The sequence below is a fragment of the Ciconia boyciana genome, chromosome 4 (assembly GCF_034638445.1).
Source record: "Ciconia boyciana chromosome 4, ASM3463844v1, whole genome shotgun sequence".
Taxonomy (NCBI): domain Eukaryota; kingdom Metazoa; phylum Chordata; class Aves; order Ciconiiformes; family Ciconiidae; genus Ciconia; species Ciconia boyciana.
The window spans coordinates 42845878-42859891 of NC_132937.1; the positions used below are offsets into that span (position 1 = coordinate 42845878).

Consider the following 14014-nt stretch of genomic DNA (forward strand, 5'->3'; position numbering starts at 1 on the left):
ATTTCATAGAACTCTGTCCTGTCCTCATCAGTTGTCCATCTCTGAGGATGAACAGTCCTATTTATTTAGCCATTCTTCACACAGAAGCTGTTCCATAGCTTTAATCTTCCTTGTCACATCTCTTTGTATCTCATACGGTTTTTCTGTGTCCATTTTGTAACATGGGGACCAAAACCACACAGTATCCCATGTGAGGTACAACAAGGACATAGGTGTTGGCATAGTGTCCCATTCTTTGCCACTTCCAGTATTGGTTTTGCTTTTCTTGACTGCTGCGGGACATTTCCTGTTCATTACAACTTTGCAAACTCTTCCCTAAATAGCAATAGCTTGTTCAGAGCACATTCTTTTGTGGATGCAGAGTGAGGATTGGCTTTTTTCTCCTATGTTCATTGCTTTCCCTTTTGTTGTACTTATGTTTGTGCATTAGCAAGGCTTAATGCATTGAAAGATGGTTCACTTTTATAAAAGTCCCACGTATTCTCTGGTCATCATTCAGGATGTTATTTATATACTTACTCAGTAGTAAATTTTTCAACATCCTGCCTGAAGAGTATGCTATGGAATATTCAAATTACCAAAATGGCAATTATTTTTGCAAATGCAGCTAACATTTTTGACTGGTGCTTTCTGAGCATCCTGCGTAGATTTTTCAGAGTTGATGACATTGGCCTTCTGAAAAATCAGGTCTCTTGAAGATACAAATTAGCTATTGAAAATTATTTAGGCTTTTACATCCTAATTTGGAATATATATCTGTTTATAGAGACAATGTATGATAACGGAAATAAAAGAACTAAGCTGAAGTTTTCATAAGGGGCAAAGGGCCAGGCCTTTAAGGTATTTAGATAATAAACTGCTTTTGCAGGTAGTGGGAGTTGGCCACCTCAAAGTCTGGTCCTGAAACCATTTTTCAGGCTGTTAAGGCTAAGAATGGTCTTGAAATATGATATAAACTCCAAAGTTGCTTACCAAGGGCAACATTTTCTGAAGGACTTGGTTTTTCTATGGAGATATGAAAGCTATTTGAATATGTTTTAGTGACCTACAACTCCAAACAAAACACTAAAATATTTAGATCAATTTGTTGTAGCATTAAATTTTTGAAAATAAATATGTGAATGAAATTTCACTGCTTTCTTAACTAATAAGAGCTGTATCGTTTCCCAAGAGACTACTTAAAAAGAAATATAGCAGCTGGTGAGGCTCCAAAGTTCAGCTTCAGGAAACAGTGGCTTCTGTTTGAAAATAAGAAAATTCATGACAAAGGCTGTGGGATTTTTCTTTTAAGGTAAAAACAAAGCTTCAGTATTTCATTAGCCACTGTTACACTGGTGATCAAATGGCAGTAAAATAAAATGTCTAGCCTCTTTGCACAAGCAAAAGCATCACATTTTTTATATATAAGCCTATAAGGAGAGTATGTGGGCATGTGAAGGCAGACTTGATTACACAGATCAATAAAAAGAATCTGTCCTCTGACTGCTGAACTAGTCCACGGGACTGTTGTTACTGCCTGGTCAGCCATAATGGAAGAAAAGAAGGAAAAAAACCCCAACAATCTAGAACAGATGCAGAGAAAAACTCCTTAGATGCTATGGGAATGAACATTTTATCTTGCAAAGGAAACAAAACCAATGTGACTTCTTCAGTCTGCCAAATTGGAAAAGGTATCCCTGTAAAATTCATATGGCAAGGGAGAAGACTGCCCAGGTATTTTGCATTTCACCTGCTCTAGCAGAAGCTGAAGAATGAAGACAGAGTTAGGAACTTAACAGCTGGGCTGAAGAGAAGGAGAAAGTAAGGTAAACGCAGGGGGAGGAATACCCGAGCTTAAGGTGACAGTCATGTGATGGGAAGAAGAGAACTTATATCAAGCAATGTTTTTATTTATCTTAGTTCTGTGTCTGGTGCTTATATGATGTAATAAACTGGCAGTCCTATAAATACCCTGTGTAGAGGGCATTCAAACAAGCATAAAATAAAAGTTGACCTGTACTGCCTGGGAAGCAATGCACTTGTCTGAAAAACAGACAGTACATTTCTTTGGCACAAGACAAGTGCTTGCAATGGGTGAGTTAACATGACTGACAGAGTTCTGTTTATAATAGCTCAGCATGAGGGAATTTATCTTTTTCTCTTCAGAAATTTTGCTGAAAGATAATATTCCACCAAACAACTTCAACTGCAAGCTCTGGTAAAAGCATTTCTTAGTTTAGGAGTTTAGTTTTGTTATCTCGACCAAATAAGGGGGTTTTAAAATTATTTTGTCTTCTTGAATCTTATTCTAAGTCTCATGCATGGCATTCTAAGGATATTTTGCAAAGTATATCTAAAAATACAATCTTTCATACTGTTTATTTGAAGTATTTTAAATAATTTATCTTGTGTAATACTATGGCTTCACATACTGTAGCTCAGCAATCAGAAGCATATTCTCCATGCTAAACCTTAAAATCAGAAATGCAGATGCACATAATTTTTCCTTTAGACCAAGCCTTAATATTGTAATTTTGAGACGTAATGTTTAAAAAACATAGTTGTGTTTTTGATCTGCTGAATGTCTTTCATTGAGCTCTTTGAGAAGGTAGATGGGAAAGATGAGTATTCCCAGTAGCAAACAGTATGACGGAATAATACATAACATAATGATGGTGAAAAGTAAGCAGTATTAATCTTTAAACTGTTTTGTATCTGCTACGGACATCACATGGCTGTGTGGGGATTTATCTTCCAGAAGAGATTCTTCCAGGGGTATTTATGAAGTTTTCTTTGTTTGTATAGGGGTTTGGGTTTTTTTTTACCATCAGGTTCAGTGCCTCATGATCTAAGATGAGCTGAGTCCTCCCCAATCTGTGTATGCATACCCTAAACAAGTAGTCCCCTTTTATAGCCTTATTTATCTGGGAACATTATACGAGTTTGATGTAAGCAGGGAACTTGGGTATGCACAGGAAGTGCTTATTAAGGGAAAACTGATTCAAAGTGTGAAGCCTGGTAATAAAATAGAAACTTATCAGGACCTTCATAAAAAATAGATAAATTATGTCCCAGCATTTCCTTTCCAAAATTCCTGTTGCTCTCTTCCGTCAGATGTAATTTGCCCCACTGTGCTGTACAGAATTTACTCTTTTCAGAAACCTCTAGTTCTGCTTCTAATATTGGATCTCACATGATCATTGTACATCTCATGGATTCTCTTCTTCATTTCAGTGCCAAAAATCTGTCAGCTGAGTCCTTCAAATTCCCTAAACTGATTGAAAGTCATCTCTTGAAAGATGCTAGAATATCAACATTGGTTTCTCTCCACCTCCTGATGTCTTGTTTCTAGTCTGATTATAGAGTTGCCTTCTGGTAGTCTTTTGGTAAACAGCTATCAACTGATACCGTTAATATAAAACTCTTAGATTTTATGTCTTAAGCTCATATCTTGTTTATGAAAGCGGATATGCAAGATGGTTTGGATGCTCCTGGAGTGTCTGTCTGACTACCTTCTGGTTTCAGTAAAGAACTGTTCTCCTGATCATCTCTGGAGTACGCATGTTAATTTTTTTCTGAGCTCCCTCCTATGAGGAGCTTCAGGTTTCCTTTTGGGAGGGAATTTGCACATAGTTGGCACTTTAGAGTTTTCTGCAGTATCTGGATATGGGGCCACGTCATATGCGACTCTGCCAAAGACAGAGTTAGAGTCTGTGACACGCTGTGTCATGCCACAGAAGTACCTCGCTGGCCAGCTGTGGATCTGTGTGAATGTAGCCAGCTCAGTCCAGAGAGACAGCTCTCTGCATGTGGATGCAAGTCAGGACCTGGAACTTGGTCCCTGGAGTGATCTAAGAGAATTAACTGTAGTAGCATTGATTCAGGAGATCTTTCAATCCTATATTCCTAACTGGCAAAAGATACAGACACTTGTATGAGCAAATTTAGCAAGTCAAATCATAAGCATTCTTAATATAGGTATATGAGATACACATACAATATCTGTATATGAAATGAGTCCAGTTATCTGGGCTCAGGTGTGACATTTTCTACTGGTAACTTTTCGGGTGCAGTTCAAGTTCTGAGTTAAATACATCCAGTGAATCATAGCACAGATCTTTGTTTGTATAGATGACTAATTCTTTATCTAATACATAAAAATAAATGGATGATACTGCTTTGTTTTCCAACAGAACTCTCAAAATGACTTCATGTTTATGCAATGTACCTAACTTAGTTTACTGTTTCATTAAGGTCTTGGCATTGACAACGGGACATCTTTACCACAGAGCAATTCTTCTCCATGGGATGGTACACTTTTCAATATATCCATGCATGCAGCAATCCGACGTGGAAAATGGAAGTTACTAACTGGATATCCAGGTAACGAAGTAACTCCTTTTTGTACAGTGTGTCATATCTCCCACCCGCCCCAAACACAGTTTAATTCTGTTTAATGTATTTTCATTTCTTTTAGTTATTCTGCTACCTTCTCAGGTTTTTGATCACATGCAAAAATCTAGAAGGGGCACTTCTAAAAGCCAAACAACATATTCTTTCCTTTTGCAAATATTTTGTATACAAATTGCTTTCACAGTAGTGGAAAAACTATCATAGAATATTAGAATATCTCAAGTTGGAAGGCACCCATAAGGATCATTGAATCCAAGAAGAAAATCCATGAAATTAATTGATATGAAATTAAGTGACATGGAAGTTTGAATCCCAATGGTGCAGCTTTTTTGTATAAATAGGACTCCTGTGTAGGTAGCCCTGGACTAAAGAGACTCTGGTGCTGGCCTAGAGTTAAGGAATGCAGCAACAGTCACTGGCCAGTGGCTTGTCAAGGGACCTAGCGAAATCGTCGATTACAGTGTAAGTCTACGTCTCCACACTGCTGCTCTATATCTGAGATTTAACCCTTGGTCTGTTCCTGTTTCTGCAGGCTGCAGTCATTGGTTCCCTCCACCATCTTTGTTCAATGAATCAAAGATTCAATCATCTGATCCACCAACAAAGAGACTTTGGCTATTTGATATTGTTCGTGATCCTGAAGAGAAAAATGATTTGTCTGAAAAATACCCTCAGGTGGTGGAAAAACTGCTGTCACGGCTTCAGTACTATTATAAACGTTCAGTGCCTGTGTTCTACCCTGATGAGGATCCCCACTGTGATCCAGTGACAACTGGGGCTTGGGGTCCTTGGGCATAGTGCACAGCACTGTATCCTGCAAAACAGCCCTGTAACAGAGTCTGGTTTATGGACTCAGGGGCCTAGTCACATATTTCTTACCTTGTTTATTAAACTACTGCTAATTGTGAGCTCATTTCTTGAGTAATTCAGTATTTCTTACTCTTAAAAATATGTTGGGAATCTTATTTCAGTCTTTTCCCACTCTCTCCTTCCCAGAATTCTATGTGAAATGTTGATAAAACTATAAATCTGTTGTTCTAATATTCTTTGTCCAGAATATGCTTTTAATGCAGAAGATAAAATGTTGCCTCCTTCCTTGAAAGAGATTACTTTTCTTAAAAAGCTGCAGTGAATCATGGCAACAGGGACATCCAGAATGCATCCATCTCGTGGAATAATCTGATTTTTGGTTTCATGTTTGTCCAGAAGACAAATTCTATTGGAAGCTGTTACATATCTGTAAAGAATAGAAAAAAAATACAACAGTTGACATAATAATCTTTGCCTTTTACATGCACCTCCATCCAGAAAAGGGTACAGATGGAAATCTCCCACAGTAAAAAAACCCAAACCTCCCAGAATACAGCAAAATCCCTAGTCCTTGTTCGCTGTTAATGTATCAAACTGGAGTAGAGAGTGCTGGTCAACTGGAGTGCAGGGCTGTCAGGCAGAGGGACCTTGACAGGCTGAAGAAGTGGATGAACAAAGACTTCATGAAGTTCAACAAAGGCAGAGTCCTGCACTTGGGTTGAATAGCCCCATGCAGGAATACATGCTGGGCTATGACCAGTTAGAAAGCATTTTTGTGGGGAAAAAAATCTAGGCGTCCTGCTGGACAATAAATAGGACAAGAGTTGCCATGTGCTCTCTTGGTGAAGAAGACCAACCACATGTTGGTCCATATAAGTGAGAATGTAGCCAGCACATTAGGGGAAGTGTTTATTCCCGTCTATTCAGCACTGGAGCATAGCATCACATTTTGGGCTTTCCTGTACAAGAAAAGTATTGACAAATTGGAGTGAGTCCAGTGGAGCACTATGAAGATGATCACAGGGAGGAGAGCGAATGAGGGGAGGCTAAAGAAATGGGTTAGTTTAGGCTGGAGAAGAAAGAGAAAGGGGAAATTGCTATCTTCAGCTACCTAATGTGAGCGCATAGGAGAAAATGAAGCCAGACTTCTCAGAGGTGCACAAAGATGAGAAGCACACAGGGAATACAGGGAGTTCCAATTCAATATAAGAAAAGAAAAAAAAAATCACACCATGAGGTTAGTCAAATATGGGAACTGCGAGGCTATGGCATCCCTATCCTTGGAGATGTTCAGTCCTTGGTTGGAGAAGATGCTGAGCAATGTGTTCTATCCCTGAAGTTGGATTGAATTTGAAGTTGGCCCTGAAGTTAGTAGTGGTGAGGAACAACCGGGTGACCTCCAAAGGGCCCTTTCTGCATGAATTATTCAATTATTCTATGACGAACAAAACCTTACTTTTATTGCCTGCTTGCTGAGTACCTTTTCTTCTCAGATTTTGTTTCTTTATTACCATAGCAGAGACTGTTTTCATCCTGAAGTAGGCTCTGAGCCATGAGGAAACCAGGCCAAGCAACATTTCTCAGTTACTCATCAAACTGATGCAAGATCAACCCACCAGCTCTCTTAATGTCTCAAACCTCTGGGGTCTGGCCAGAGTTCTGGTACTGCTTCTCAGTGTCCTTAGCCAAATTCTCAGGCTGCAGAGCTCTAGCTGTCATCTTCTCTGGAAAGTAGGGATCTAATTGCCTGTTTTCTGGCTCCAGGACCAACTCCTACAAATTGCACTAAAATTTTGCACACTTTTTCCCAGCTTTCCCTCAGGAGACTTGTGCTAATTGTTAGCAAACAGATTCATGAACAGACAGACTTGACAGAATTTGTGCATTTTTTAAAATAGAAAGATAAAGCACGGAAAAGACGAAACTTAAGAGAACTGAAAATGAACAGAAATTCCTGCTTTCTGATACAGCTGATTCTCCATTACACTGTCTTTAATCTAGCTTGCCTTTTCCACCTTCGATGTTTTCCTACAAGTAGAAGTGAAGCCAAAACTCTCCAGAAGCCTGTTCAGCTGTTTGTCTTTTTCTCAGAGAGCCTCATGTTTCTCTCTCTCCTTTGTCACTTCTGCTCCTTTATTTCAGTATTTTTTCTATTCTATTTCATTCACTGTCTTCAGTGTTGAAGATGGGGAAAGAACTAAAACGGTTTGGGAGGAAATAATTATCCTATAGTGGGCAAATGTATATTCTCTGTGGTTTGGTTGGATATGTTTTGGAACCCTGTTTTAGACTAAGGTTGAATATCCTTCTCCATTCATCCATCAGTGGCTGAAAGCAGATGGTTGCAGCAGGATATGACCAGAGCAAGCATATGTGATAAGCCCTTTAGATTGTCCCTCCCCTTCTAAGCAATTGCTCAGAGCCTCAGAGATTTAACTTCTGTGTATTTAGTTGCCTTCAGTGGTTTTTTTTCTCTTCTGTGAGGTTGCACAACCTTTCCACTGGGGTCCATGGGCATAGTGCACAGCCTTACAATACCTTGTAAAATGTTGGTATTCACACAATCGCACGTTTCCACTGCTTAAGTAGACACTGTGTGAAGAATCATCTGTTTGTGACCTGCTTCCAGGTAATTTTGATTTTCACTGGTAAAATACATACGCTGTGACAGAAGCTCTTACTATACTACATTTAGCAACTTTCATATTAACCAATATCTTTAAAATATCAAAAAGAATTTATATGTTCTGCAGAGGTAGTCTCCAAACTGATACCTGATCATATCTCCTTCCATTTCATGAACACATTTAAGCTTTTCTTTCTGTCATTTGTGACTGTTCACGCAACTCCTGCTCAGATTTTAGCTAACACACAGCTCATGCAAAGGCCCGATGTGTGTTGGGAGCAGCGCCATTAAGGTGAAGTGAGAGCAACACGTAGGCAGCCCCCAGGAAGGGCTGCAGGTTCTTACGCAGCCATTATCACCTGCAGCTTGAGTCTCCTGCAGCTGTAATCCTTGCTATTGATTGTCTGTCAGTTCCTTCAGAATCCACTAGCTTATGGAAATGGTGTAGATCAAAATTCCAAGCTGGAAGCTATAAATACATCAGCTTACCCAAAAGGGTTTTGAAGCATATCCAACAGCAGCCAGACTGCTGAGGCTTTCATGCTTCCCAGTGTGATACAGGGGAGGCCTGCACCGTGATGGAGGAGGAAGGATGAGCACTCTCATCGTCAGCTAGGTAAGTATTTTGCTTACAGGTGCATGAGTTACGAGTTATGAATTAGACAACTTGTGAGTTAGAAACCTCATGAATTAAGGGATGAATTAGTGAATTCACATGTTAGACTAGTCTGTATGAAGGGGATTGAGCCCTTGTTTGATGTGCGTGTTTGTTTTCTTTCCTAATGAGCTCAGAAAATAATTTACAGAGTATGTTGTCCTGCAGATTTGAGACATCCAAATGGACTGTGACAATCTTGGCTTCAGAGCACAGCAGTGTTTCACTTTTGAGCTTTTGAAGATTCTTTATGATAACTGAGGCTGACCACAGCAAGGGATGGAAAATGTAAGCAACAAAACCTTTTTATAAGCTGTTGTATCACCTTGACAAAGCTCGCATCTTCCTTCAGTAGCTCTAGCAAAAGCTTTATTTTAGTTCCCTTTCCTAACTATTGCAGTTTGTTTATTTTATACTAATATAATGATTTATGCTCGTTTATAACTTATCTGTTTAGTACTGCAACTTTAAGATTCATATCCTAATTTTCTGTAGCATATAGTTAGTAACATGGTTTGGAATATGGGGTTCTGAAAGGTGTCAAATCACCTTGTGCAACTTTTAGAGCTACTATTTCTATTTCAACTTTTAGAGTTACTATTTCTATTTACTATGTTATGCATTAATGATACAGGTTGGCCTTCAAATGCCTTTTTGAAATAAATCATCCAAATATCAGAGATACCATCTGTTTAGTACTCCATTCCTCATTTATTCAGAATGTGTTGGTTAATTTATTCTTGCATTCAAAATGCACATAGAGAAGTTGACAGCCATTCCCCAGTATATAAGGCAAGTAGATCCAATGAATTTACATTATTCTCACTCTTGAAAGAGTTGTCTGTTTTTTGCATAGTGAATATTTATTTAGCACTCTGTCTAACAAGCAGACATGTAAGACTAGAAAGCTAACTGTTCTCAGTCAATACACACATATAACATTTTAGTTTATAGTAGCAGTTACAGGATGTGGTTGCCACAATAACAAGGGACTGGACTCAGGGGCGGGGGGAATTTCTGCCCTATATTCTGTATGTCATTCAGCATTTGGCATGCATATTACATGAGGAATGATGTTGGCTTACCCACAAAAGTGGGAACTTTTGCTAAAGATATTTTTCATACAGATACTGTTCTTTTTATGCTGATACCCAATTTCATGGCAAAGAAAGAAATATCAGCTAACTGGTAAAAGCTGAAGTAATTAATGTGTTTGAGTCTCCCATCAATGTCAGCTACTTGGCTGAAGTTAGAAAAGATTAAAGAACGTCTGATTTTAATTTCAGAGGTAAGCAGAGCCTTTATATGTTCTCTTTTCTCTATGTCCTACAATCTGCATTTTAATATCTTGTTGATACTCTAGTTCATATAATTCATCTATTAGGAAGAGACTGTGGCATGTCACTGTCTTCTGTAGGTATTAAATTCATGCTCTATTTCCTCTTGTTATATTTTAAAACCCAAGGATTCATTATTTTCTTAGCTACAGTACACATAATTATTTATTTTATTTCCTAATTATTTTCCATGGGTGGTCCTTCATAAAATATTTTAATTGAACTGGGTTAGGGAAAAAAAACATCTGGCTGACACGTTTAGGTTGGCATCTGCAAAGAGTTGTATACTGTTCAGTTGTTTCAAATTGGGAAATAAAGAATTCTTTATATGTTTTGTGGTTACTTGAGCAACATTCAAAAATGCAAGCATTTTGAACTCTCTAAATAAAACCTCATTTCATCCCTTTCCAAGTTAAGATTCATTCTTAATCTAGTAAACATCTGAGCATTTTGAATTCAAAAGTCTTCATTTTTATATTGTAGAAATTATTTAAGCTTCAGAAAAGTAACCAAGTTTAGGAAGAACGCTCACAGTGGCTACTCATTTTGCATTGCTTATTTACAAAAAGATGTACACAAACAAGGAAGGGATGATTTTATAAGCAAAACAGAAGATCTGGACCTGTTCTTGAGTCAAAGGGCCTATATTCAGCCTGAAAATAATTTGTCCAACTTTCCTAAAGTTGCTAAATGGGTCTTGGATGAAACTCTGATTTTAGTCCCCTTCAGAATCTCTGAACAGAAGAACCCAGAGTTCAAACCCTTGTGGTCTGTGTGGATTTGAAGCTCCACTAGCAGTCCCTGTTGGCGTCTGTGGATTTGCCTCTCATCTTACTTTCTGACAAAGTGGTTTAATGGTAGCAAGGCTGCTGGGGATATTCCCAAAGCTCTTCAATGTTTTCTTTAAGAAGCAGTAAATGAGCTTGAGGTTACACAGAGAATCCTATTAGACCTGTGCCACCCCATTGCAGACTTACCAGAGAGTTCTGATGGAAGGTGGTGACAGTGACAGAGCCACTGATATGGCATGTGTGATAGAGTCTGGCACACAAGGACACGTGGTCTGTATGTGTAGCCATGTTTGTAATCCTAGAACCAGGGAGACCCAAATGAGAAATAGGCAAGTGAATCACAAAACACAGAAGTCAAACAGTCTAAATTAAAGAAAACTTGACAAACTAAAAATATATCATGTCAAGCAGTACATGGTGATCCAGAATCTAACCATAGGTGTGGGCTGTGCTTAGCCTAGGAACACCAAACCATTTCCTAGACATAGCAGTTGTCAAGGGATAATTTGTTTTCCTGCCTAGCTGCTCCTTTGGCAGCCCACCACAGTCCCCCTCCAGCTGGACCTCAAGGCTATGTCTCTCTCAAAACATTAACCTTAGCTCTGACATGATGGAGGGGTCACAGGACCCTTTCTACAGCCCAGCCCTTCCCTTGGCAGCTCCTTTGCAGCCCCACCCTAAGTGGACCCATAGGTTTCGTGTCTCTCTAGCTATAAATAAGCTGAGGTTTGTAATGGGAAAGTAGTGGTTTTGCTAAGAGAAGGGAAAAAACCCCACCAATTCTAAGTTTGAGGAGGTTTTTAAGCAATTTTTTTTCCAGCAGGTTTCCAACTGAGTGTTTTAACTCTTTCAGCTTACTGTCTTTGTCAGCTGCAGGCAGTGGACTTGATTCGGTTTCAAGTTGGGTTGTTATATGGGAAGATCCTGGGTAAATGTATGGTTTAGAGAGTTCCCTGAGGTCCCAAGCTTCTTTTTCTGATTCCAATGCTGTCACATTTCTTCCGGTGCCGTACAATGTGTGTATGAGCTCATCTACATTGAGCAGAACTGCTGCAAGGAACAGTAAAAACGTTTTGGCACAGAGCAGGCAGAGTGAGTCATCCATCCAACCATGGATGGGTTCAGTGATGGCCCTTGTGATAATTGCATACTGTGGCTAGCAGAGGCAAAGAGGATGATGCCTTAAGTTCTTGTGTTAGTGTTCCCTCCTGAGAGTGTTATTTTTGCGGGGTGCAGTAGAGAGATATTGGAAAGGTTGGCGATATATCTGTTGCCAAGTTTCAAAAAAGTGACTACCGGCTGCCATCATCAAAGCAGCTACCAGATGTTGATCCCCTAATTCTGGCTAAACTCAATAGCAACAAAGGCAGCTATATTTTGTCTGCAGGACTATAGTTAGAAAAAAATACAGTCAGAATTGCTAGATTTGGATCTAAGGAATGCAGTGCTTATTTGGACGAGTCTTCAAAAGCCACAACAAGGTACTACACCAAAGCCACAGTTCTGGGCTGTCAGATTCTGGCATTCAGGACAGTGATAAAAATAAAAGAGCTCTGTCTTGCTTTGTGCCATGCATTCTTGCGATTTCTTCAAGCAAACAAGGAGTTAGAATGCAGTGAATACACATACAAACAAAGTAAACTGTGTTCGGTATTCAGCAATGCTTGTTGAGTAGTTTTGGGCATAGAGCCCATGGTAATGAATGGAAAACTTTGATCAGGACTTCTGTGGCCTGCCCAAATCATTTCATGGGATCTACAGTTCTGCTGGGAACATCACTCAATAGTCCTATTAACCAGAGATGTTGGAGCCTATCTTAATTGTGTACATTCTCCCAGCACACTCATGAAGTAGGAGTCATCAGTTTTTATTGGATAGAAAGCTCTTAAATGGCTTATTCAAGGACATCTGAGCCCTTAAGTTACCCTTACATTTATCCTGCCTCACTGTGGAAAAAAGTTTAACAGGTCTCTCTGAACAATGAGATTAATGTTGAGAGTGTTAAGTCAGAGGCTTGACTTTAGTTCTAGCAGATATACTCTCAGTTCCAGCTTGGCTCTACTTAACTCACTGTAACAAGTATCTTTTTCTTCCTCTACAGATTACAGTTATGGCAGTTCTGTGACTCCAAACTGTTTTCTCAATGTTGCTCAGCAGTGTGGGTTTATCTGAGAAAACAGTCAGTTTCTGGAGGATCATCATTTTTTCCCCTCTGCCCTGTGTATTAGTGGTAAGAGGAGCCTTTTTAAAAGGCTCTGAAAATCATCGTAACTGCCATCCCAAGAACCATGAAAACACTGCTGCCCTGTAGGTGGCCCTTATAGATGTACGGAATTTTCACTTTAATTCTTTGTTTGTCCCCTTTGCTTTGTTTTCAAATATTCTGTTTTACAAGTCATACTTGATTGATAAAGCACTGTCTGAAATAATCCCAAGGTGGTTATTAGTGTGGTCTGGTCACACCCCCCTGCCCCAGCAGTGACATGTTGTAGAAACAAAGTCATTTTCCTGCCTTTTCAGTTCTGTTTTGGCTTTACTCTATAACGAAGAGAGCATGGTCATGGTAAATTAAACAACTGAGTAAGAGCAACATATACATTACCATTATTCTGCTTCTAGCTAAAGCTCCAAGACTAATATAGTGGAGAAGCCTGGCTAAGAATTTACTGAGTTTTCTTTTGCCATAAAGTCAGCCTAAAAAAAAAATCCAGAACAGCTGAAAAATCCAGGCACAGCCTTTGGCTGAGTAAAAAATAGGCACATTTATAATATCAAAGAAGACTTATGAAAATATCCCAGCTGGATTTTGAAAAATGTAGGAGGGAATAGAGTAGAACAATTGCATTTCTGTTTATATTTGCCGTAAAAAGTAGCCCACTCTGAAGAAACATTTACAGAAGTGAATGATTGAGAGATTGTCTCTTAGAGGCAGCAGGTATAAGGTCTCTGAAATTCCTTGAGTTATAATTGCTTGTTAACAACAGGATTTTTTGATAATTATTTCTGCCCACAATACACAAGGATTTAATGTACATTGTTTTATGTGGAGAAGTTTTTAGAATTCACCCTTTTTCTGTATTTACTTTATAGTAAAGAAAAGGACATAGTATAGTAAAAAAATGGCTAAAAGCAAAATTTTCTGTAATTATTATTCCACCACTAGAGAATGGACAGCATTTTCTTACAAAAAGGAAAATTTTCTATGCAAATGTTTATTCTATTTCTAGCATTAAATAAAATTGCAAGAAACCATCTTTCTGGCTTTAAAGACTGAGTGTAGTGTTAAGAGGCAAGTCTAATTATTAACCCACAAATATTATTGAGGATTTTTGTACTATTCAGTGAACTATGCATTTTATGTTTAACTTGTGACATAAAATATATATGAAGCCAATCCAAAACC

At 38.7% G+C, this 14014-nt stretch overlaps 1 protein-coding gene across 2 annotated transcripts in view; it reads left to right on the forward strand.

Moving 5' to 3' along the window:
• ARSB (arylsulfatase B) overlaps positions 1-13796 on the forward strand; it is a 74601-nt gene extending 60805 nt beyond the window's left edge. The window contains exons 7-10 of one of the 2 annotated variants that reach the window (XR_012042253.1): positions 4234-4362; positions 4925-8771; positions 9611-9771; positions 12713-13796. Coding sequence is in view for 1 of the 2 variants with exons in the window: in XM_072860151.1 (XP_072716252.1) it covers positions 4234-4362; positions 4925-5190 (395 nt within the window). In the remaining variant the exon portion in view is untranslated. Of the gene's footprint in view, positions 1-4233; positions 4363-4924; positions 8791-9610; positions 9772-12712 lie in introns of those variants that run through there. The other variant, XM_072860151.1, reaches the window with a different exon arrangement.
• Positions 13797-14014: the final 218 nt, after the last annotated feature.